General features: G+C 28.7%; 10 protein-coding genes across 10 annotated transcripts; 3 read left to right on the top strand and 7 right to left on the bottom strand.

The window, feature by feature from the left end:
* Positions 1-1,724: 1,724 nt before the first annotated feature.
* Positions 1,725-2,338, bottom strand: LOC134837214 (uncharacterized). Its single transcript, XM_063852582.1, has 2 exons — positions 2,021-2,338; positions 1,725-1,793 (listed from the first exon to the last, which is right to left on the bottom strand). Exons 1-2 carry the CDS (start codon positions 2,336-2,338, stop codon positions 1,725-1,727), a joined length of 387 nt encoding a protein of 128 aa, XP_063708652.1.
* Positions 2,339-4,720: 2,382 nt separating this feature from the next.
* On the bottom strand, positions 4,721-5,312 carry LOC134837217 (uncharacterized). Its single transcript, XM_063852585.1, has 3 exons — positions 5,095-5,312; positions 4,963-5,031; positions 4,721-4,802 (listed from the first exon to the last, which is right to left on the bottom strand). The coding sequence occupies exons 1-3, from the start codon at positions 5,310-5,312 to the stop codon at positions 4,721-4,723; spliced, it is 369 nt and encodes a 122-aa protein (XP_063708655.1).
* A 1,615-nt stretch (positions 5,313-6,927) lies between these two features.
* On the bottom strand, positions 6,928-7,487 carry LOC134837219 (actin nucleation-promoting factor WAS-like). Its single transcript, XM_063852586.1, has 3 exons — positions 7,282-7,487; positions 7,149-7,217; positions 6,928-7,009 (listed from the first exon to the last, which is right to left on the bottom strand). Exons 1-3 carry the CDS (start codon positions 7,485-7,487, stop codon positions 6,928-6,930), a joined length of 357 nt encoding a protein of 118 aa, XP_063708656.1.
* A 1,423-nt stretch (positions 7,488-8,910) lies between these two features.
* On the bottom strand, positions 8,911-9,653 carry LOC134837220 (actin nucleation-promoting factor WAS-like). Its single transcript, XM_063852587.1, has 3 exons — positions 9,451-9,653; positions 9,157-9,225; positions 8,911-8,992 (listed from the first exon to the last, which is right to left on the bottom strand). The coding sequence occupies exons 1-3, from the start codon at positions 9,651-9,653 to the stop codon at positions 8,911-8,913; spliced, it is 354 nt and encodes a 117-aa protein (XP_063708657.1).
* An 843-nt stretch (positions 9,654-10,496) lies between these two features.
* LOC134837221 (cyclin-dependent kinase inhibitor 1C-like) lies at positions 10,497-10,922 on the bottom strand. The gene has a single exon (XM_063852588.1). It carries the CDS (start codon positions 10,920-10,922, stop codon positions 10,497-10,499), a length of 426 nt encoding a protein of 141 aa, XP_063708658.1.
* Positions 10,923-11,936: 1,014 nt separating this feature from the next.
* Positions 11,937-12,395, bottom strand: LOC134837222 (skin secretory protein xP2-like). Its single transcript, XM_063852590.1, has one exon. The coding sequence runs from the start codon at positions 12,393-12,395 to the stop codon at positions 11,937-11,939; it is 459 nt and encodes a 152-aa protein (XP_063708660.1).
* Positions 12,396-13,655: 1,260 nt separating this feature from the next.
* LOC134837223 (skin secretory protein xP2-like) lies at positions 13,656-14,120 on the top strand. The gene has a single exon (XM_063852591.1). It carries the CDS (start codon positions 13,656-13,658, stop codon positions 14,118-14,120), a length of 465 nt encoding a protein of 154 aa, XP_063708661.1.
* A 1,810-nt stretch (positions 14,121-15,930) lies between these two features.
* On the top strand, positions 15,931-16,628 carry LOC134837224 (G-box-binding factor-like). Its single transcript, XM_063852592.1, has 2 exons — positions 15,931-16,537; positions 16,603-16,628. The coding sequence occupies exons 1-2, from the start codon at positions 15,931-15,933 to the stop codon at positions 16,626-16,628; spliced, it is 633 nt and encodes a 210-aa protein (XP_063708662.1).
* A 1,257-nt stretch (positions 16,629-17,885) lies between these two features.
* Positions 17,886-19,532, bottom strand: LOC134837225 (uncharacterized). Its single transcript, XM_063852593.1, has 5 exons — positions 19,518-19,532; positions 19,234-19,460; positions 18,430-18,620; positions 18,183-18,362; positions 17,886-18,118 (listed from the first exon to the last, which is right to left on the bottom strand). Exons 1-5 carry the CDS (start codon positions 19,530-19,532, stop codon positions 17,886-17,888), a joined length of 846 nt encoding a protein of 281 aa, XP_063708663.1.
* A 981-nt stretch (positions 19,533-20,513) lies between these two features.
* On the top strand, positions 20,514-21,984 carry LOC134837226 (circumsporozoite protein-like). The gene is made up of 3 exons (XM_063852594.1): positions 20,514-20,703; positions 20,770-20,822; positions 21,346-21,984. Exons 1-3 carry the CDS (start codon positions 20,514-20,516, stop codon positions 21,982-21,984), a joined length of 882 nt encoding a protein of 293 aa, XP_063708664.1.
* Positions 21,985-25,534: the final 3,550 nt, after the last annotated feature.

Below are 25,534 nucleotides of genomic sequence, written 5' to 3' on the forward strand. Positions count from 1 at the left end.
ATTAATAAATAATTAAATTTATTTTTAAAAAATCAAGTAAGTTAATTACTTTAATTAAAAAAAAAAATTTAATTTTAATTTTAATTTTTTTTTTTAATTTTAGATTTTTCTCAAAAAAATGAAGCAATTAAAGGAACAAAAAATAAGAAGTATCAAATGGCAGTAAAATTACTTTTACAACCAGCTCTTGCACGTTCCGTCATGCAATTCCGTCTTACGTAACAAAACTTTTAATTGGCAATAAAATCCGCGATCAATGAACTTTTTCAACTTTACTTTCAACCGAAATTTCGTCTGTAAGAATTTTTTTTACGTAAATTCAAAAGAAAGACGACCAACAGGGCATTAGCTGGATAAAGGCAGAAAAGAACATGAAACCAATGTTGATTAATGCTTGTAACTTTAAAATTCGAATCAGCGTGAAACAACACTTGAGGACATTTTAAATTCGGTTTTGTCACAAAATGCACCGAAAATTATTTTATCAGCAGACGTGCAATAAATAATTCTTTACAAGAACATTGACTTATGTAAAAGAGATGCAAAAAAAAAGTGAAAACTTAAAAGAACTTTTGCGAAGATATATAAAGAACGAAAAAGGGAATTGTTGTAAGTTAGTTCAATTTTAAAGTTTTACGTGAAAACATCTCCTAAAAAAACTAAAAATATGAAATTCTTGATTGTTCTTTGTGCATTAGCTGCAGTTGTTGTCAGCAAACCTCATCAAGGTACTTATAAAAAAATAAAAATTTATTAAAAAAATAATTTTTATTTTTTTTATTAGGTCAAGTCTACCAAATTCATGTTCAGCCGAATCAACAACAGCAAGTTCAGCAAGCTCCTCAACAAGCAGTAAGATTTTTTTTTTAATTTAATAAAATTAATTTTTAATAAAAAAAAATTTTTTTTCAGCAAGTTATTAAAGTAGTTCATCAACAAGTTCAAGCTCAGCGTGTTCAACCTGTACAACAGCAAGCTCCTCAGGTGAAAAATTTGTCTTCAAAAAAAAAAAATTTTTTTTTGCTAATTCAGTATTTAATTTTTTAGACGTTCCATGTTCATGTAGCCAACGCTCAACCTGTTCAACAAAAACCTGCTGTAAGATTTTTTTTCAGTTTAAAAAAAATATTTCATTAATTTTCAATTAATTTTTTTATTTAATTAAAATATCTTTTATTTTAAAAAATTGTCAAATATAAATAAAATATTTTTTTATTAAATTTTTTTAATTAATATAAAAATATTTTACTTTGAACCATTTAATACATTTTTTTCTAATTTTTTAGGTTCAACCAGTTCAACAACAGAATCCAGTCATCATTGTAATTCCTAACCAAGGCAGTAAGTTTTTTTATTTTATTTTTTATAATTTTTGAAATATTGAACCAAAAAGTTTAATTAATTTTTTAGATGGTCAAAGATATTAAAACTGTGGAAAAAAATAGCAGAAAAATATGAAACAACTCAACGTCAATTTTTTTCTAAAAAAAATATTTTTTGTTTTGTACTTGCTTCAATAATAAAATAAAAAAAAATAATAATTCTGGAATAAATGTTAAAAATAAAAAAATAAATAAAAATGTACTTTTTTCAATCAAATTTATTTTGTTTCAAATAAAGTGAGGTGTCATTTTTTATCCTAAAGAATTTCGCTGCTGCATTTTTCTTTTATCAGAGAAGAATACAGAGAGCTACAGGTACTGGATTGTCGGGAAATTCAGTATTTACCATCCGTTGTTTTGTTGTTGTTGTTGTTGGACTTGAACGTGGAAAACTTGTCCGTGGCTTTGGTGCTATTTTATAAAAAAAAGAAAAAAAAAATAAAATTAGAATTTAAAAAAAAATAAATTTTTACCAAAAAAAAAATTAAAAATTAAATTTTTCGAATAAATAAAAATTAAAAATTATTTTTTTTTTTTTTGAAAAAAAAAATTAGATTTTCCGAATAAAAAATTAAAAATTTAATTTTTTCAAAAAAAAAAAATTAAAATTTTTTCGAAAAAATTATTTTTTAACTTACAGCTGGAGCTGGAGCAGGAGCTTGTTCTTGGATAACACGGATGACTTGGGGTTGAGGAGCAGGAGCGTGATGTTGTTGTTCTTGTTTTTGGACATGAACGTGGATAACTTGGGGTTGGGGAGCAGCGTGTTGAGCGGGAGCTTGTTCTTGAATGACACGGATAACTTGGGGTTGAGGAGCGGGAGCATGATGTTGTTGTTGCTGTGCTTGTTGAACCTTAACGTGAATAACTTGGGGTTGTTGTTGTTGTCCGCCATGTCCGTGAGGAGCGCAGCTAACGGCAGCAACGAGGGCAACGAGAACGATTAAGAATTTCATTTTGGCTTTTTTGTGTGTTTGTGATTATTTGCTTCACGTCAAATGTGAGAATAAACTAACGATCCTAGATGATGGTCGGCTTTTATACCAAAAATTTTTTGTCAACGACTTCTAACCAGTTTACAACGTTTTTCTAGTCTATTCATCTTCTTTTGTCTCCAAGTTTCGTCAAAATAATCTACGCACGGGTTAGAAATAGAAGTCTATGTAAGTTACGTAAATCAGGTTTAATGTCGAGTTTACAAGGTTAACGTTGATTAGGTTTTTTTTAGGGATGAACGCAGAATTTTTAATCGAATAATGGGTTGGTATTGATGACGATGTAACACAAATTATTCAAATTTATGGCTCAAGATGCAAAATGCCGGTTACATGTTGTTGTTTTCGAGAATAAATTTATATTGTTAAAAGTGAGTTGAGGAAGTGAAGTTTGAAATATTGGAAGGTGTTTAATATACTAAAATATTATTATTAAAAATATATGTTTTAAATTAAAAATTTTAATTAATTTAATTTTAATTTTTTAAAAATTTAAAAAAAATATTTTTGTACGTGAAGGTATGTGAATTTCTTTTATTAAATATTATTAAATAATTTATTTAAAAAATTTTAATTTTTTTAAATAAAAAAAATATAAAAAAATGTAAAAAAATATACTTTATATTATTGCACAAAAAATACTGAATAATAATTTTTAATTAATAAATAATTTTTTTAATCAAAAAAAAATTTTTATTAAATATTTTTTTAAAAATAAATTTTTTAAAATGATTTTTTCTTAAATTAATTATTTTTAAAATTATTCGTTATTCAAATTATTTAATTATTTTTCAACTTTTTTTAAACATTTTATAAAGAGAATATTTTTTTTAACATTTTTTTAAATGATTTATTTTTTTTAAGTTGAAAAAAATTGTGAAATTACTGAATAATATTTTTTTTTTATTTATAAATAATTATTTGAACCAAAAAAATTATTATTAAATATTTTTTTTAAATTATTTTTACTATATTTAAATAATTATTTATTAAATTATTCGTTATTCAAATTATTTAATTAAATATTTTTGAAGTTTTTGAATATTTTGTAGAAACCATATTTTTTTAAATTTTTTTACAAAATAAGTTTAAGTTTCAGAATTATTAAATATTTTTTTTTTTAATTTTCGACGAAAGTAATTTTTGTTTAAATTTTGCAATTCTCAATTTGTCATGGGGCTTTGCTGAAAATATTTAGAAGAAAGAAAAAAAACAAAAATGTTACTCTAAAATGTGATTTTTTTATTATCGAAAAAAATTTTGTCTTCCAATCATGTTTTATTTTTAATACAGTCAACTATTTCTAATATCTTCAAAATGCAGTCAGGTACTTTTCAATCAGCCAATTTACCATCCTCCTTGTTGTTGTCCCTGTTGTTGAACTTGAACGTGGAAAGTTTGAGCATGTTGAGCGGGAGCAGGCGCTGGAGCAGGAGCGGGAGCAGGAGCAGGAACATGTTCAGTAATGACACGAATGATTTGTGGTTGAGGAGCAGGAGCTGGAGGAGGTCTATTTAGAGAAAAGTTAACTTTAACATCGACTTTGAACAAATTTCGTTAAAAAACAAACTTACGGAGGAGGAGCAGCTGGCTGAGCTTGTTGAGTAATGACACGGAAGATTTGTGGCTGTAAAAAAATTACAAAAAATTAGTTTTTTAAGAAATTAGTAGAAATTTTTGTAATCTTACTTGAGGAGCTTGCTGTTGTTGTTGAGCAGCGCCAACATGAACTTGGAAAACTTGACCTTGGCCTTGACCTTGATGGCATTGGGCAACTGCTACGAGAGCAAACAAAGCAATGAGGAATTTCATCTTGGCTTCTACTCGGTTTTGAACTTGGAGTGTAAATGAACTGAAGATGCAGCAATCTCTCCTCTTTTTATACCCGAAATTGTGAAAGAAAAAAGTTCTTGGAACCTGTTTTTTGCGATTTTTCTTTTTGCAGAAATTCTAGTAGAAAGAGGAATATTCTAAATTAGCAACAAAAAAAATACATTATTATTTATTCTTTCTTTTTCTTCTTTATTGCAATCACGCGGCGTTGAATGTGATTTATTTTACTTCATTTAGATTTGCAGATTAATTCCAAATTCGACAAAAATTTGGTCGAAGGAAAAGAACCAAAAATTGAATAAATTATTTTTGTTCTTAAATGACTTTCAAAGTTCAAAGAAGATTCTTGAAAAAATTGAAAAAACAAATTTGAATTTTCTGTCAAAAAACATTTTATTGAACCTTCATTATTTGACAAAAATTTCTTTCAACAATATTTCTCGTCAAAGAATGAACTTTTGGTTTTAACAGCAGGTACTTTTACGTAAAAGGGACTTGGAGTTCAGCTATTTACCAGCCGCCGCCGCCGCCGCCTCCTGCTTGTTGAACTTGAACCTTGAAGACTTGACCGCCGCCGCCATGAGATGGTGGTCTGTTAAAGAAATTTTTAAAAAATTATATGAAAAAAATTTTATATGAAAAAATTTTTATATGAAAAAAATTTTTATATGAAAAATTTTTATATGAAAATTTTTTTTTTAATTTTGAAAAAAAAATTTTTTTTTGAGAATAAATTATTAACAAATACTTACGGGGGTGGAGGAGGAGCAGGTTGAACTTGAACTTGGAAGACTTGACCGCCGCCGCCGCCTGATGGAGGTCTATAAGAGACAAAAAAATTTTAAGAAAAAATTTTTGAAAATTTTTTTTATAAAAAAACTTACGGGGGAGGAGGAGCTTGTTCTTGAATGACATGGATAACTTGTGGAGGAGGAGCTGGGGGAGCAGCAGGAGCTGATTGCCATCCGCCGCCGCCACCGCCGCCGCCGCCTTGTACTTGAACTTGGAAGACTTGAGCTCCGCCGCCGCCGCCTCCATGGCTTTGACCGGGTTTGCAGAAGGCAACTGCGAATACAGCGCATAAAACAATGAGGAATTTCATTTTGAGCTTGTTTCTATTTTGCTTTAGATGCTAAACAAAACTGAACTGAAGATGCAATCCTGCCGATGCCTTTTATACCAAAAAATTCTAAACATCTGCACGAGAATTAGCCAATTAGAATTCTATCTATCACATTTTTTTGTGTCAAGATATCGTTATTCTTAACGACCTCTTAAATTTTTTTTTGCATCCAGAAACGACCATTTGCGTTTTTTTGCATATTTCTATGCATGGATTAAAAATGCCGGTTCGCGATAAATTTCAGATATAATTTTTTTTTATAATAAAGACAAAAAAAACTACTAACAAAATATTCAGGTTGTAGAAATTCTTATAGTAAAATCAATGTTAAAAAAAATATTTTTTTTAATGAAAAGTTAAAAAAAAATTAGAATATTTTATATGAGTTTAAAATTTGATACTCAATAATTTTCTCCTTCATAAAAAAGTATGAAAATTCAGGAATAATTAAAAATTTATTAAAAGAAAAATTAAGATTTTTAATTTAAAATTATTTTTAACAAACTCATGTCGATTAAATATATTGAAAAAATATAATTTTTTTAATTCACATAATTTTATTTCAAATATATTCAAACAAAATATTATTTCATTAGTTTTTTCTTTACATTTTAAATTTTGTTATCATTAACAAAAAATTTTATGTAAAAAAAAAATAATCTTACTTGAAAAAATTTTTTTAAATAAAAATAATAAATACAGTTAAATGAAAAATAAAATAAAAATTGAAATAAAATTAATTAAAAATTAAATAAAATATTTAAATACCATTTATTTTGAAAATATTTATAATTTGATAAAAATAATAGATTTCAAAATATTTTGAGATTTTCATTGAAATTATTTATTTAAGAAAAAAATCTAAAAATAGTTAATTTTGTGATAAAAAGTTTAGAAATTTTGTTTTAGTTAAAAAAAAAGAATTTTATAAAAATTTCTTGAAAATTTCTCAAATTTCATAATACCAGAACAAACTCATAAATACGTAATCTTTGAATTATCACACACACATATCAATAAAAAAAATTTACATAATTTTGTCGTACTTGCCAAAATAAGAAAAAAAAGCAAATCCGGTTTCTGATAGAAAGAAGAAAAGAAAAGACTTGTCGCAGATAAAAAAAAATAAACGAAAAAATCAAGTTTTTATGCTAATCAAAGTATTAAATCGGTTTCGTTTTCTGTACAAGTTTGTGGAATATTCTTAACATAAGAACACGATTTAGCACCGAAATTTGTTGCTTTTTTTTGTCGAAGTTGCATAATAAGTTGTTTTAGCTTGTTAGCCAAATGGTCTGCTAAAATAATAAGGAAGCCAATAACATTTATTTTGACGTCATTTTATGTCAAGCGAAGAAAAAAAGTTCTTGTTCTTCAAGAAAAAAAGAGTTCAGTGGAAAGTTACAAAGGCGAGAATGATTGAAAAGTAAAAATTTCAAGAAATTAAACTTTCGGAAGAAATTTTTCGTATTGATATAAAAAAAATAATTTTTTGTTTTGAAATTTTTTATTGTTCTGATATTTTTATGAAAAACATCAAGAGCAGTTTTTGGTTTCTATTGTCTCAGGTACGATGTAATCGGCAAATAGCTATTTACCAGCCACCGCCGCCGCCGCCGCCGCCTCCTTGAACTTGAACTTGGAAAACTTGACCGCCGCCGCCATGTGATGGAGGTCTGTTAAAGAAATTTAAAAAAAATGATAAAAAAAAAAATTTGTATGAAATAATATTTTTAATGAAAAATTTTTATATGAAAAATTTTTATATGAAAAAAAAATTTTTTTTTTCAAAAGAAATCAACGACAAATACTTACGGGGGTGGAGGAGGAGCTTGTTGAACTTGAACTTGGAAGACTTGACCGCCGCCGCCGCCTGATGGAGGTCTATAAAAGACAAAGAAAAATTTTGAGAAAAAATGTTTTAATTTTTTTTTATGAAAAAACTTACGGAGGAGGAGGAGCTTGTTCTTGGATGACATGAATAACTTGTGGAGGAGGAGCTGGAGGAGCAGCATGACCTCCGCCGCCGCCGCCGCCGGAAACTTGAACTTGGAAGACTTGTCCTCCGCCGCCGCCGCCGCCGCCTCCATGGCTTTGACCGGGTCTGCACAAGGCAACTGCGAATACAGCGCACAAAACAATGAGGAATTTCATTTTGAATGTGTTTCTATTTTGCTTAAAACAAAACTGAACTGAAGATGCAATCTAGCCGTTGCTTTTTATACCAAAAATTAAAGAACTATGAACGAGATTTAACCAGTTATGAAAATAATCAATCACTTTTTTTCGGCAGTTTAGCAACTATCTAAGTTACTTCCTTGTTTTCTGCATTAACAACCGGCTTTTTTGTGTTCTGAACAACTTTAATTAAAAAAGTATTCAAAATCTATATTCTAAATTCTCATTCATCTGAAAATAATATAATGTGAAATTTATAATATGTTAAAAATTTATAATTAAGGATTTAAATAAATACAGGTTTAAATATAGGATAATTCGTTTTATGAAATTTGGAGTCTTTTGAGCTTTATTTCACATATACATATAAAATTTGAAGATAAAAAACACTTTTTACATAATGATATTTTTAACAAATTAAAAGAATTAAAAAAATTAACTCCATTTTTATTTTTATGAAATGATATAATTCAAGAAAAGAAAAAAGTCCCATCGATTTCAGCAATTCGGAATTAAAAATAATTGTAGAAATCAAGGAAGAATTGTAATATGAAGCCAGCCTCATAACGTAGAAATAACAATTATAATTGAGATATAAAATTTGTAAAATTAAAAACATACATATGGATAAAGGCTAGGTAAAGAGATAAAAGCTTCAAACCTTAATACTTTCATACAAAATAGTAATTTTTCACATATTTTTTGTTCAATTTGTAAATTAATAATAAAAGATACAAATATTTTGATAATTTTTGATAATTTTTGAAAAAAATTGTATTGTTCAAGCTTATATTCAAAGTTCAAGCTTATATTCAAAAAAATTTATAATTAAAATTTTACTTAAAAATTTATTTACAAATTTTATTAATTTATAAAATTAACAAAAATTTGTTGGTTAGTTTTAATTAAATTGAAAAAAAAATAAAATATGTATATGTAAAAAGACGAAAATTTTTAGATAAATACCTAAATTCTGTTAAACAAAAAGTATTTTATTAGACCAAATCCATTAAGAATTAGGAAAATTTTGAGGCAAATATAGTCAAATACTTAACGAAAAATTATTATTTTTCCAAAATAATTATTTAAAAATTTATAATTCGATATAGTAAGTTTTATCGAGCTTTGGCATCACTGCATTTTCATATTTTCGCAAATTTTCCTCTTTATAAATCCATAAATATAAATAAAATTTTTATGTACATAAAACATTGTTTCTTCTTTGTTCATAATAAAATATTGACAGTCAAATTACTAAAATAAAAGAAAATAAAAGAAAAAACATAAAATTTGTTTGATGGTATGTATGTATTTATTGTTCTGACATTTTTATTAAAAATATCAAGAGCAGTTTTTGGCTTCTATTGTCTCAGGTACGATGTAATCGGCAAATAGCTATTTACCAGCCACCGCCTCCGCCGCCGCCGCCTCCTTGAACTTGAACTTTGAATACTTGACCGCCGCCGCCGCCGGATGGAGGTCTATTGTATTAAAAGAAGAAAAAAAATGTTTGAAAAAAAAAAAAAATTTCAAAAAAATTTGGAAAAAAAATTTTCAAAAAAATTTGAAAAAAATTTTTCAAAATAATTTTAAAAAAAATTTTTTGAAGAATCGTCTTAAACGAAATAATTTTTCTGAAACTTACGGTGGGGGAGGAGCTGGAGCAACTTGAACTTGGAATACTTGACCGCCGCCGCCGCCGCCTGATGGAGGTCTGTAAATGAAAAAAGAGCATTTTGAGAAAAAAAAAAAAAAAAAAAATATTGGAAAAAATTTGATCGCTAGCCTAACAATTAAACATTTTTTTTTTAATTTTGAAAAAAAAAATAAAAAATATTATTTTAAAAACGATGAAAGTAACAATAAATTTTAAAACATTTAATTAAATTTAAAAAAACAAAAAAATTTTTTTCATTTTAAATTTTTCTTAAAAACTTACGGAGGAGGAGGAGCTTGTTCTTGAATGACATGAATAACTTGTGGAGGAGGAGCTGGAGGAGCAGCATGACCTCCGCCGCCGCCGCCGCCTGAAACTTTAACTTGGAAGACTTGTCCTCCGCCGCCGCCGCCGCCTCCATGGCTTTGACCGGGTTTGCAGAAGGCAACTGCGAATACAGCGCACAAAACAATGAGGAATTTCATTTTGAATGTGTTTCTATTTTGCTTAAAACAAAACTGAACTGAAGATGCAATCCTGCCGCTGCTTTTTATACCAAAAATTGAAAACTTTTGCATGAAATTGAACCTGTTCTATCTATTTAGAATAAATTAATAAGCTAGATTTGTTCATCTATTTTATAATCCTGCTTTTTGTTGCATTTATAGACAACACGAGTACCATTTTGCATAATTTTTGTGGTTCTACTAATCAGGTAGTTTTAACAAAAAACTACTTTTCAAATTAAAATCATACAAAATAGACAACTTTTTGTGCTTTGTTTAATAATAGCTAATAAAAAATTTGATTGATCATCTTTGCTAAAAAAAATATTATTTGCATGTATTTTTCATTCATCAAAACAAAAAAAATAGTAAAACAAATATATAGGCAAAAAAAGAACACTTTAGTGCAATTTTCAGTATTTTAAAAAAAAAATAATTTTTTTCATTCAATTATTTGAAATTTAAAAATAAATGAATCACTCAAAATTTTAAATCTTACAAAAAAAAATATTAAAAAATATATTTTAAAAAAATGCATTTTAATGCAAATTTTAAAATTTTGATAAAAATTTATTTTTTTTTATTCAATTTTTCAAATATTTGATAAATAAAAAATTTAAATAAAAATTTACAAAAATCTCTTTCATAAATTTAATTATTTTTTTTTTACAGTAGAATGAAAAAAAAACGAAATAAAACAAAAAAAATTTCTTTTAAAAATTTCAGAATTGATTTATTAAATTTGACACATTTTGATAACAATGAAAACAAGCAATTTTTGGCTAATAATACAGCATTTGCTGTTTCAGGTACACGAACTTTTTACCATCCTTGTTGAGCAGCTGGAGCAGCTTGTTGGACCTTGATTTTGTAAACTTGTCCTGAGCTTCCGTGAGAAGCTGGAGCTGGAGCAGGAGCAGGAGCTTGTTCAGTAATGACGCGGATAACTTGAGGAGCGGGAGCTGGAGCAGCAGCTTGATGTTGTTGAGCTTGTCCTTGAACTTTAACCTTGAAAACTTGAGCTTCTTGGGCAGGAGCAGGAGCTGGAGCGGGAGCAGGAGCTTGTTCAGTAATGACACGAATAACTTGTGGAGGAGGAGCAGGAGCAGCTGCGGGAGCAGAATGTCCTCCGCTTTGTACTTTAACTTGGTAAACTTGACCTTGGGCTTGTTGTTGTTGTTGTTCCCATCCAGCTCCTCCGGCAGATGCAACGGCGACAGCAGCGAATAAAACAATTAAGAATTTCATGTTGATTGGGAGTTTTTTGGTTGTTTGATTGTTCTTTGTAAAAGATTGAACTGTGACTGATGATTTGATTCGATCTTGCCAAACCTTTTTATACGAAAAAAATTAGTTACATCCAATGTTACAATATACAGTTATTTCTGCTAGACACATTTAATGTATTCAAGTCTGCAATCATTAATCTACGAAGCTTCCTAATTTTTGCAAAATGTAAATTTTAAAAGGGGATTTCTGCAATATCGTCTCGTGACACTTTTTTACTATGCGGGCTCGTATAAGCTTACGCATTATTTTTACGCACTTTGCAGCATAGAAAAACAGCAGGTAACTTACAAATTTGTGGTTAAACGAGTGTTAATGCAAAAAAAAATAAAATCTTTCAGTGTTACAAACGTCTGTAAATTGGTTGTTGACCTTAAGAAATGATAAAATTTAAAAATAAATCTATCCCCTCTCAAACTACCAAAATTTAGCTATTTTGTTATTTTACAAAAATTTACAACGTAAACTACCAAAAGTCACTGAATCGGTAACATGTAAAATTAAGGATTAATAATTACAAGAAAATGTTATAAAATTAAATTTTTCATAATTTTTCTTGAATGAAAAAAAACATAAAATAATTATTCATAAATTATAAAAGATTTTTTTAAAATTTAAATCATGATATATTTTGTTTTCTTTTGTAATAAAAAAAATCTATGAATTATAATTTTCGATCAATTTATGGAGCAATAAATAATTTTCTTAATTATTGCCTAATGATTATTATCATTAATTGTTCAATAATATTATAAGATGATGAACGTCTTTTTTAATTAGTATAGTAAATTCATATTTAGATATTTTGTAAGCGTGAATGAAATTGATGAGTAAAACAGTAAAATTTATGTTTTTTCATAAATAAAAATTATTTATTCAACTTTTTTTGCGACATTGAAAAATATTTTTGGTGTAAACACAGCAAGGGAGCTGTTTCAGGTACATTTGAAGAAGTTAACAATCGAAGATGGTTATTTACCATCCGCCAGCGCCAGCTCCAGCAGCAGCAGCAGCTCCTTGAACAGCAACTTGGAAAACTTGTCCTCCGGCACCGCCTGAACCTCCGTGAGATGGAGCTGGAGCGGGAGCTTGTTCTTGGATAACTTTGATAACTTGTGGGGGAGGAGCAGGAGCAGCTGGAGCAGCATGTCCTCCGCTTCCGCCGCCTTGAACCTTAACTTGGAAAACTTGACCTCCGCCTGAACCTCCATGGGATGGAGCTGGGGCAGGAGCAGGAGCTTGTTCTTGAATGACACGAATTACTTGTGGAGGAGGAGCAGGAGCAGCTGGAGCAGAATGTCCGCCGCCGCCTCCGCCTTGAACAGAAACTTGGAAGGTTTGACCTCCGCCGCCGCCGCCATGTCCTCCATGGCTTTGACCTGGTTTGCACATTGCTACTGCGAAGACAGCGCACAAAACAACGAGGAATTTCATTTTGATTGGTTTTTTAGTTTCTTTGTTCTTTGCAAAAGATGCGAACGGAGACTGATGTTTTGATGCAATTCTCCGAATGTTTTTATACAAAAACGATATGCATTGTTGACACGAATATCAACCCGTTCAATCTATCATTTTTAGATCTTTTAATATATGCGAGCCATATTTTGACAGGTTATGTTTACTTCCTTTTTACTTTTCTTTGTTGCAAGTTTGAAATGCTAATTTTGCATGCATGTATTTCCTTATCATCAAAATCAAGATATCTTGGCTTTGAAATATTTTCTTCCCAAACGTAAAATTTAATACATTTTTATTTAGATTCCATTTTAAACTTTTGAACTTTAAGAATTATATTAATTCGATTGTTCTTACCGAATTGCATTGACCTTTTTAAAATCAAATTTTTTAGAACCTTTGAACACTTTCATATTTAGTGAGCTTTTAATATATACATTACTTTTAATAAATATATAATATTTATTTGCTGTGATATTAGTTTTAAGTATTCTATTTATTGTGATATCCTTTATTGTTAAAATCTGTGCCTTTGTAGAGTCCCTTTAAAAGTTTATAAAATTATGTATGTAACTTAAGTATAGTCATCTCAAGTAAATTAAGTCGAAGGAATAAAACATTATTATTGTATTGTATTGTATATAATATTTAACATATAGAATTGATAATGATAAATTTTCTGAACTTTTCTTTAGGGTAATTTTCAGTAAAAATTTTTAACAAACAAAATCTTATTTTTATTCAGATTAATTTTTTGTGTATGATTAAATATTTAATTTACAAAAATGGTAACATTTACCTTTTTGGCAAAATTTACTTCTTGTTATTTTTTATATCTTTCCGGAAGTTTAATTTATTTATTCATTTCAATAATCGAAAACATGAAATATTGAAGAAATTATATGTTTTTCAATTTAAGGCAAATTTTTGTCACATGAAAAATTTTTCATAATAAAATAAAACAAAACAATTGCGAAAGAAATTGAAGGAGTTTTGCAAAAAATTTACATTTATAATTATCGATAAAAATAATAGGGAACATGCGCGGACTATTGATAAATATCAATTCGCATACATTATAAATCAAGTTGAACCTTAATGATATATTGGACAGGTTTATGCATATTTTGACAATGAAAATCATTTTTTGTATAAAAGCATTCGCAGAATTGCATCAAATCATCAGTCTCATTTCGCATCTTTTGCAAAGAACAAAGAAACAAAAAAAAACCAATCAAAATGAAATTCCTCGTTGTTTTGTGCGCTGTCTTCGCAGTAGCAATGTGCAAACCAGGTCAAAGCCATGGAGGACATGGCGGAGGCGGCGGCGGAGGTCAAACCTTCCAAGTTTCTGTTCAAGGCGGAGGCGGCGGCGGAGGTCATGCTGCTCCAGCTGCTCCTGCTCCTCCTCCACAAGTAATTCGTGTCATTCAAGAACAAGCTCCTGCTCCTGCCCCAGCTCCATCCCATGGAGGTTCAGGCGGAGGTCAAGTTTTCCAAGTTAAGGTTCAAGGCGGCGGAAGCGGAGGACATGCTGCTCCAGCTGCTCCTGCTCCTCCCCCACAAGTTATCAAAGTTATCCAAGAACAAGCTCCCGCTCCAGCTCCATCTCACGGAGGTTCAGGCGGTGCCGGAGGACAAGTTTTCCAAGTTGCTGTTCAAGGAGCTGCTGCTGCTGCTGGAGCTGGCGCTGGCGGATGGTAAATAACCATCTTTGACTCTTTACTTTCTACAAATGTACCTGAAAGAGCAATATTGTTACATTGAAACCAAATATCATTGTTGAATATACAATAAATTAAAAATTGTATTTAAAAAAAAGTTATTGTTTTTTACTCTTCACGATCAAAAATTATAGAATGTCGTATTGAAAGATATGATGGTTCTAAAGTTTGAAAATTGAAAAATAAAATATACGTAAAAAAACGTAATTTTTATATTGAGAGCTTATGATATGATTTTTAAGCTTGAAATTGATCAAAAATTACAAAACCCTCATTTGGATGCTTTTTTGATGTGTTTTCATTCTAAAACTTTTAGAATTTTTCTATTTTTGTTTCCATATTTCACATGCATTTTTTATAAATTATTTTAATAACAAATATTAAGCTTCAAAAAAACAAAAATGTTAATCTTGTTAAATTTTAATGAAGGAAACGAACGAAGATCTAAAACAGGATAAATTTACATTTAATTTTTGCAACAAAGAAAAGTAAAAAGGAAGTAAACATAACCTGTCAAAATATGGTTCGCATATATTAAAAGATCTAAAAATGATAGATTGAACGGGTTAACGTTCGTGTCAACAATAAAAACGTAAACATTCGGAGAATTGCATCAAAACATCAGTCTCGGTTCGCATCTTTTGCAATCGATGGATCTTTTTCGCGATGGATCTTCAAATGTACCTGAAACAGCTCTCTTACTGCCCATGTATTAACCAAAAACATTTTCAATGTCACAAAAGTTTTTCGAAAAATAAATCATATTTATGTTAAAAATTGGATAAACAACTTTTTAATGTTTTGACTCAAAATGTAAACATCTACTACTTCCTTGAAAAAAAAACACATTAAACTACATTTTATTGCACCATTTTAACCTCTCATAAAAATCTACCGAATCACCAAAAGTGTGAATGAAGTTTGACTGATGCAAATTTTTATTGATAAACTTGCAATTTATACACTTTCATTCTCAACTTCATTTTAATGTCATTAACATTTTGTCAAGTTGACGAAAAAAAAAAAGAGAAACTGATAATGACTTGCTATACGACATCATCACGACGACGCGTGCACATTAACAGAAGCAATCGAAAATTCTAAAATTCTCGTTTTTTATGATTTTTAAGAAGCAAAAAAAAAATTGAGCAAAAAAATAAAAGAAAACCGGAATATCGAAGAGAACCAGATTTCGTTATGCAACTTTATTGCTCGCCGTTGATCCACAAATACACACACGATCGCGCAATTTGAATATATTATGAGAGCGCGAGCTACATTAAACACGAAAAAAAAAGTTTGTTAGATGAAATTTGATTCGAATTTGGGCAAAATTCGTTTATTATGTAAACGAACGATTTGATCAAATAAAATTCATTAATATTCTCCTTCTTTATTGAGAGACTTTTGTGTGTTTATCGTGACATCATTTGGAAGATAATGGAAGCGATATGTTGTTTTTAGGCTATTTTCGGTATTTTATGAATATTTTATTTAATTTTTAGGTACTTACTATAAAAGGTATCGGAATAGGATGAACTTGAATGATGGAAAAAACCCTTTTTTACCTTTGATGATCGGAAACTTGTCACTCTAATCTGAACAATGTCAAATTTAACTGCAGCGAAGATGGATGTAATTTTACGAGATTGCATCGTAAACTAGTTTGTAAAGAGTTGTAACACTTTTAATTTTTTGTATAAAAGCCAAATGTAAAAATTATTTGGTAGTTATTTCGATCGCCCTTTTCCGATAAACATAACCCTTCGGTTGAATTCAAACAAAAAAAAATGAAATTCTTCGTTGTTTTGTGCGCCATTCTCGCTGTCACATCAGCTGTTCCAACGTTCGGCGGAGGCAAAAAATCCGGCGGTGATGACAAAAAAACCATCATTTTGTTGCCAGCTCCCCAGCAAGGAGGACATGGAGGTCATGGCGGAAGTCACGGAGGACAAGAACAAGTTGTTCGAGTTGTTCATGAACAAGCTCCATCTTCTCATCAAAACTCTGCTGCTCCTCTCGTTGTTCTCTTGAAATCTCAGCAATCGCAGCAACAACAAGCTCCCGCTCCCCAAGTCGTTCATGTCGTTCAAGAATCTGCTCCTCAGCATCATCAACAACAACAGCAACAAGTCGTTCTCGTAAAACTCCAACAATCACAGCAACACTCTGCTCCTGCTCCCGCTCCTCAAGTTGTTCACGTTGTCCAAGAAGAATCTCATCAACAACATGCTGCTCCAGCTCCCCAAGTTGTCCATGTTAAGCTCCAGCAATCGCAGCAACAACACTCTGCTCCAGCCCCTAAAGTCGTTCATGTTGTGCAAGAAGCTGCTCCTGCTCCCCAAGCTCACAGCCACTCATCTGGACAACAATATGTCGTTAAGCTTGAACAACAAGGTAAAAATTTGAAAAATTTCTTAAAAAAATACATTTTTCTTTAACTTACTTTTTTTTATATTTAGCTGCTCCTCAAAACAACGGATGGTAAATAATCCAAAACCCAAATTAGTTCAATTTTTTGTTGAAAATACAATGCAGGAGTTTTTTTGCATTGAATTCTGTTAAATAAATGCAATAATTTAAAAAAAAATATAAAAAATGAATTTTATTCTTATTTGATATTTCAAGTGAGGCAAGTGCAATTATCAAAAATGTTTCATATTAATTTTTTTTTAGTTTTTTAAATCTTCAAATTTTAATTTTAACTTTTTGTTTCATTATAAAATTTTAAAAAAAATATTATTTAATAATTAAAAATAATTGAAATTATTTAATCAAAACTAAAAATTATTTTTTTGAACTTGAAGAATTTAAAAAAAAACTTAAAGCCAAGTTGAAAAAGTTATTTTCCAAATTTATTTAAAAATATTTTGAAAATTTATTCAAAATTCAAAATTTTATTTTTTTATAAAAATAAAATTTTTTTTCAAATTTTATATGAAACGCTTTTATTTTAAAAAATTATTTTTTTTTATCTAAAATTTAAATAAAAATTTAACATTTTTAATTTAATACTAAAATTACCAAAAACTTAATGAAACTTAAATTTAAATTAATTTTTTACTTTAATTTAATTTTCTTAAGAATAGGTCAAACATTAATACAAGTTTTTAGCTATTGTACTAAATCTTTGAATTTTTCTTATTTTTAAAAAAATATTTTTTTTTATAAATTAAAAAATAATTTTTTTTTTAAATTTTAAAAATTAAAAAATATTTTTTTTTTATAAATTTTAAAATTATTAATAAATTTAATTAAATTTTTTAAGGTGACTTAAGCCCTTAAGTTTAAATAAAAAATAAAATTTTTGAAGTAAAAGTTTTTAAAATTAAAAAAAAGATAAAAATTGATAAAATTTTCTTCAAAATTATTTTTTTAAATTTTTAATATTGAAAAGGGTCCAAAATAAAGTGAAACATTTTATTAAATTGCACTTTCCTCATAAATAATGCCAAACGCATAAAACTCTTTAATTAATACATAAATCGTCATTAATTATAGTTTTAGTAGGTCAATAGATGAATTCAAGTTCACTAAAAAGGGCTCAAATCCCCTCCACAATTCAGCTCATCATGTCTCTCAATCGACGTTATTTGTGCGAAAGAGAAGAAGAGACAAGAAAAAAAACGAGTTTTTACCCGAAAAAGTAATAAAATCAATAATTTATGGTTAAGGCGATATATTCGAATATTCATACGTTATTAAAAAAAAATATGTTCAAAAAAAATAAATCTTCAGCATTTAATCAACCCCAGTATGGCAAAGGTTTGTTCGACGAGCCATAAAGCGGCGAGTTGCTTGATGGCCAAGTCGGCGTGTTCCATGGATTTCCAAGCGAGAATGGAATTGCAATTGACGGTACGCCATTCGTGCCTTGATAATTTGGCGAAATGAGGGAATCTTTCGTCGAGGTAACGTGATGTAACAATGAAGCGGCATCCGATCGTTGGGCAGTTGCGACATGGGCAGCTTCGTGTTCTGAAATTTTATCGAAAAATTACATCAGATTTTTGTTTTGATGATTTAACGAAAAAAAACTCACCAGCTCGTTTAATTTCCTCAGCTGCCATTCGAGCAGCGCCATGTAAGGCTTTTGCCGCAGCAGCTTCTTTTGCTGCAGCGATTTTTTGTTGTTGCGCATAATTGGATTTTGCGTTCGCGAGACGTTGTTGCGCCAAAACGACAGTTTGGGCTGCTGAAGCACTTTCTTGTCGTTGAATTGCTGAGGAAATTTGTTGTAATTTTAATTAAAAAAATATTTTTGTGCCGAGAAAATAAATTTAATTTACCTGCAGCAACTTCTGTCTTTTGTAGAGCTAAAGCAGCTTGTGCTTCCTTTTCACTTGCTAATTTTTGTTGTAACAGAACGTTTTCTTTCGCTGCTTGTACTTGTTGCTGTGCGATTAAGACAGAAGCTGATGCTTGCTTTGCTTGTGCAATAATTGCAGCTATTTCCATGGGTGTTGGCGTTGATTTCCAACTAATTATAAAATTAAATTAGAATGGAAACAATTTTTAAAATTATTTTTGTTAAATAAAAAAATTAAAAATTTTTTAAGAATAATTAATTTTTTTTTTTTAATTTTTTAATAATTGAATTTTTTTAATTAATTATTTTATTTTTTATAAAATTTTAATTATTTTTTATCAATTTTTAAAATTTATTTTTTCTTATTTTTTAATTTAATTTTTTTTTAATATTTTATGAATATTAATTATTTTAATGGAAAAAAATATAAATAATTTTTTTTTATATACTAATAATTAAATTCATAAAAAATATAAAAAATAAATAATATTTTTTTTATAAAAATAATATTTATAAAAAATTTAAAAAATAAATAAATTTTAAAAATTATGAAAAATTAATTCAAATTTATAAAAAAAAAATAACTTTAAAATTAAATTAATTAATTTTAAAATTCAAAATAAAAATAAATTAAAATTTTATTTTAAAAAATGAAATAAAAATTAATATTTTATTTATTTATTTTTTATTTTATTTTTTTTTTAATTATTTTAAATAATTATTTTTTGAAAATAATCTAAATTAAATAAAATAAATAAAAAATAAATTAAAATAAACTACTCACAAAGACCATGGCGATGTCGAAGTATGATACTTGGAAAGAGATGAAAGCCCAGAATACTCATCAAATTGTGAATTTCCGGGAAAGTAACTATCGAGAGCTCTTTTTGATGTTTTCTTATTGTCCGTTATCTCAACTACTGATGGAAGAACCAAAGGAGCTGCTGTTGTCTTTGGAATATTCGCAGATCGACATGCAGCAACCAAAAGTACGACAAAGAAGCAAAATAACTAAAAAAAAATAATTTTTTAAATTTATTCAAAAAAATTGATAAGAAAAATATTTACGGTAATTTTATGCATTTTTTCGCAGATTTTTCGTTATTTTTGCGATTCAATTGATCTTTAAGAGATAAGATTCGATACTGATAAGTCCCTTCAATTGATCATTCTTATTTATACAATTTTAACTTGATCCGTAATTTTTACTCCAGATTGAAAATTATTTACTTTCGACACGTACAAAGCAAAATTATGCAATTATCTTTGATATAATTCTCGATTTGATAATTCAATTACTCTCTAATCACGTATCTTTGATTTCAGATGATTTCGTGTCTTGCTTCAAATTACTTCTTACCTAAAGTATTGCAAATATTTCGAAATTCTGAAGTGTTCTTCATCATCTTGACTCTTGACAAATTCCAAATAGTCGAAATTGTGTGTTGAATTGACATCATCTTGAGAAATTGGTTCAAATTTTAAGTAGATTATTATTTAAAACGGACCAAATTTGCAAACTTTTACGCAAAAAACGCGAAAAGAAATGCTCGTTTCGCCCATTTAAATAAATTATCATGAATATCCAGTTTTTTGTTCGACAATACGTAAGATTTTGAGGAATTTTGCATGGATTTCTTGAAAATTATCAAAAATTTCGGGAATTAGAATGAAAAATTGTAGAAAAAAATTTTTGTGAAGCGTATTTTTATCGAAATTTCATAATAGACGACGTTAAAGTGTTTATAAATATTCATGTAGGTGTACTTTCTCGCATCTCTCTTTTGTGCTTTCTTTCGTAACAAATGCGATTATGCGATGCGTTTGCATATTGTTGCAATATACGAAATATTTTTGGCGAATTTGGCGATTTTTGTTACCTGCAAAAGTTGAATAAAAAGCAACGCGATCCAGCGAAACGGTATCATTGTCTTCTCTTCGCTTCAATCATACAAAGCTAATCCTACAAAGCTATCTTCATCTATTGTTGTGTATTACCTTCGCTAAATAATACCAAAAATTACGATGAAATTCTTCGTTCTTTGTACCTTATTCGCCGTTGCGATGGCGGGTCAACATCACGGCGGTGGCGGCGGCGGCGGCGGTCAAGCTCAAGTCATCGTCGTTCCTCTTGGCGGAGGCGGCGGCGGCGGCGGAGGCCATTCACATGCCTCTGCTGGAGCTGGCGCAAGCGCTGGACCTCAAATTATCCGTGTTATCCAAGAACAACGTGCTGATGCCAATCAACCAGGACGTGAGTGATTGAATTTCTGAAATTTAAAAAAAAAGGTTTAAATGGGATTTTAATTTTTTAAAATAGCTCCACAAATTATTGAAGTTATCAAAACTGGAGGACGTCCCCCCAAGCCAAGAGTAAGTATAAAAGAAAAAAAAATTTTTTTTTAGCAAAAAAAGTTTCTTAAAAAAATCTTTAGCAGTCACATTTTTTTAGACAAAAAATTTTTCAAAAATATTTAATAATTATCAAAAATATTTTTCAAAATTTTTTTATCAAAAATATTTTTTTTAATTTTTTTTCAATAATATTATTTTGAAATTTTTTATCAAAAATATTTTTTTTTTAATTTTTTTATTAAAAATATTTTTTTTTTAATTTTTTATCAAAAAATTTTTTTACATTTTTTTATTAAAAATATTATTTTAAAATTTTTTATCAAAAATATTTTTTTTAAATTTTTTAAAATTTTATTTTTTTTTAAATTCAATTTTAATTCAAATTCAAATATTTTATATATTTTTCATATTTTAATTTTTTTTTCGATTTTTTTTTTAATTTCAAAATTCATTTTAAAAAAATTTAAATTATTTAAAAAAAAGAAAAGATACTCTAAAATAGAATATACTTACTAATTATAATATTTTTTTTTCTTTTTAGCCAATTATTCTTTTGCAACAACCCCCAAGAACACCCAAACCCGGTCCAATTATTGTCAAAGTCAAGGAACAATTGGCTCCTCCCACTCCTCCAGCTCCCATTATTGTCAAGCTCAAGGATAACGGTCCTCCTCCTCCTCCCCCTGCTCCCATCCGTGTTCATCTCCAAGAAAAGGAAGCTCAACAAGGCGGACATGGCGGCGGTGCTCATGCTGGCGCTTCTGCTGGAGGTCAAGATGTTGCTCAAGCTGCTGCCGTAGCTGCGGTTCAAGCTGCTCTCGCTCAAGGCGGCGGTCAAGGAGGATACGGAGGCGGCGATAATGGAGCTGCTCAAGCCGCTGCTATTGCTGCTGCTCAAGCTGCTGCTTTACAAGGAGGCGCCGGAGGATATGGCGGCGGTCAAGATGCTTCACAAGCTGCTGCTGTAGCTGCTGTTCAAGCTGCTCTTGCTCAAGGCGGAGGCTCAGGCGGATATGGCGGAGGTGATTCGGGTGCTGCTCAAGCTGCTGCCATTGCCGCTGCTCAAGCTGCTGCTTTGGGAGGCTCACAAGGAGGATATGGCGGATCACATGGAGGCCAAGATGGTTCTCAAGCTGCTGCTGTTGCTGCTGTCCAAACAATCGTCACTCAACAACACTAAATTTTCGAAGAACAATGATCATCTACCAAAAACGCACTATCAAAACTTTCTTTTCACACGATGCATTGCAATTCTGCGACAATGCACTGCTAGCTAAATTATGTAATTTTCCCTTTATTACTTGTTATATTGTTATATATTTGTTGTATTTATTCTTTCTGAGAATAAAAATTGTTACATACATTCATAAATAAAAAAAATTATTAAAAAAATCAATTTTTTTATTATCTTTAAAAGGCTTGAAGTCGATCAAAAATGGATTGAAAATTGACTTGCAACGTTCATAACGATATTTCATATTCATTGAAAAAAGCGTTATAGGCCTCATAACGTTTTTTAGTTTTTATTTAAAAAAGCGTTATGGAGCAAATGTGATCAAAAAATATGTGAGAAAGGACTTAATATTCACTTCCAGTTATAAAATTTATCTTGCTCCAAATGGATAGAAATTTATCAGAGGGCTCTAATTTATCATTTTTAATCATTTTCTAACTCAAAATTGCCAAAAAATTGAAACTGAAAAAACTATGTCAAAAACTGTGTCAAAGCCATTTTTGTCAAATCTTGCTCCAAATGGATAAAAATTTGTCAGAGGGCTCTAATTTATCATTTTTAATCATTTTCTAACTCAAAACTGCCAAAAAATTGAAATTGAAAAAATTTTTTTCTTTGACATAGTTTTGTTTTAAAAACTAAATCAAGAGCAAAAAAACTGTGTCAAAAACTGTGTCAAAGCCATTTTTGTCAAATCTTGCTCTAAATGGATAAGAATTTGTCAGAGGGCTCTAATTTATCATTTTTAATCATTTTCTAACTCAAAACTGTCAAAAAATTGAAACTGAAAAAAAATTTTTTCTTTGACATAGTTTTGTTTTGAAAACTAAATCAAGAGCAAAAAAACTGTGTCAAAAACTGTGTCAAAGCCATTTTTGTCAAATCTTGCTCCAAATGGATAAAAATTTGTCAGAGGGCTCTAATTTATCATTTTTAATCATTTTCTAACTCAAAACTGCCAAAAAATTGAAACTGAAAAATATTTTTTTCTTTGACATAGTTTTGTTTTAAAAACTAAATCAAGAGCAAAAAAACTGTGTCAAAAACTGTGTCAAAGCCATTTTTGTCAAATCTTGCTCCAAATGGATAAAAATTTGTCAGAGGGCTCTAATTTATCATTTTTAATCATTTTCTAACTCAAAACTGTCAAAAAATTGAAACTGAAAAAAATTTTTTTCTTTGACATAGTTTTGTTTTGAAAACTAAATCAAGAGCAAAAAAACTGTGTCAAAAACTGTGTCAAAGCCATTTTTGTCAAATCTTGCTCCAAATGGATAAAAATTTGTCAGAGGGCTCTAATTTATCATTTTTAATCATTTTCTAACTCAAAACTGCCAAAAAATTGAAACTGAAAAAATTTTTTTCTTTGACATAGTTTTGTTTTGAAAACTAAATCAAGAGCAAAAAAACTGTGTCAAAAACTGTGTCAAAGCAATTTTTGTCAAATCTTGCTCCAAATGGATAAAAATTTGTCAGAGGGCTCTAATTTATCATTTTTAATCATTTTCTAACTCAAAACTGCCAAAAAATTGAAACTGAAAAAAATTTTTTTTCTTTGACATAGTTTTGTTTTGAAAACTAAATCAAGAGCAAAAAAACTGTGTCAAAAACTGTGTCAAAGCCATTTTTGTCAAATCTTGCTCCAAATGGATAAAAATTTGTCAGAGGGCTCTAATTTATCATTTTTAATCATTTTATTTTCTAACTCAAAACTGCCAAAAAATTGAAACTGAAAAAATTTTTTTTCTTTGACATAGTTTTGTTTTGAAAACTAAATCAAGAGCAAAAAAACTGTGTCAAAAACTGTGTCAAAGCAATTTTTGTCAAATCTTGCTCCAAATGGATAAAAATTTGTCAGAGGGCTCTAATTTATCATTTTTAATCATTTTCTAACTCAAAACTGCCAAAAAATTGAAACTGAAAAAAAATTTTTTCTTTGACATAGTTTTGTTTTAAAAACTAAATCAAGAGCAAAAAAACTGTGTCAAAAACTGTGTCAAAGCCATTTTTGTCAAATCTTGCTCCAAATGGATAAAAATTTGTCAGAGGGCTCTAATTTATCATTTTTAATCATTTTCTAACTCAAAACTGCCAAAAAATTGAAACTGAAAAAAATTTTTTTCTTTGACATAGTTTTGTTTTGAAAACTAAATCAAGAGCAAAAAAACTGTGTCAAAAACTGTGTCAAAGCCATTTTTGTCAAATCTTGCTCCAAATGGATAAAAATTTGTCAGAGGGCTCTAATTTATCATTTTTAATCATTTTCTAACTCAAAACTGCCAAAAAATTGAAACTGAAAAAAATTTTTTTCTTTGACATAGTTTTGTTTTAAAAACTAAATCAAGAGCAAAAAAACTGTGTCAAAAACTGTGTCAAAGCCATTTTTGTCAAATCTTGCTCCAAATGGATAAAAATTTGTCAGAGGGCTCTAATTTATCATTTTTAATCATTTTCTAACTCAAAACTGCCAAAAAATTGAAACTGAAAAAAAATTTTTTCTTTGACATAGTTTTGTTTTGAAAACTAAATCAAGAGCAAAAAAACTGTGTCAAAAACTGTGTCAAAGCCATTTTTGTCAAATCTTGCTCCAAATGGATGAAAATTTGTCAAAGGGCTCTAATTTATCATTTTTAATCATTTTCTAACTCAAAATTGCCAAAAAATTGAAATTGAAAAATATTTTTTTCTTTGACACAGTTTTGTTTTAAAAACTAAATCAAGAGCAAAAAAACTGTGTCAAAGCCATTTTTGTCAAATCTTGCTCAAAATGGATAAAATTTGTCAGAGGGCTCTAATTTATCATTTTTAATCATTTTCTAACTCAAAACTGCCAAAAAATTGAAACTAAAAAAATTTTTTTTCTTTGACATAGTTTTGTTTTGAAAACTAAATCAAGAGTAAAAAAAACTATGTCAAAAACTGTGTCAAAGCAATTTTTGTCAAATGGATAAAAATTTGTCAGAGGGCTCTAATTTATCATTTTTAATCATTTTATAACTCAAAACTGCCAAAAAATTGAAACTAAAAAAATTTTTTTTCTTTGACATAGTTTTGTTTTGAAAACTAAATCAAGAGCAAAAAAACTATGTCAAAAACTGTGTCAAAGCAATTTTTGTCAAATTTTGTTCCAAATGGATAAAAATTTGTCAGAGGGCTCTAATTTATCATTTTTAATCATTTTCTAACTCAAAACTGCCAAAAAATTGAAACTAAAAAAATTTTTTTTCTTTGACACAGTTTTGTTTTGAAAACTAAATCAAGAGCAAAAAAACTATGTCAAAAACTGTGTCAAAGCAATTTTTGTCAAATTTTGTTCCAAATGGATAAAAATTTGTCAGAGGGCTCTAATTTATCATTTTTAATCATTTTATAACTCAAAACTGCCAAAAAATTGAAACTGAAAAAAAATTTTTCCTTTGACATAGTTTTGTTTTAAAAACTAAATCAAGAGCAAAAAAGCTGTGTCAAAGCCATTTTTGTCAAATCTTGCTCCAAA

This window comes from Culicoides brevitarsis, chromosome 1 (assembly GCF_036172545.1).
Source record: "Culicoides brevitarsis isolate CSIRO-B50_1 chromosome 1, AGI_CSIRO_Cbre_v1, whole genome shotgun sequence".
Lineage (NCBI taxonomy): Eukaryota > Metazoa > Arthropoda > Insecta > Diptera > Ceratopogonidae > Culicoides > Culicoides brevitarsis.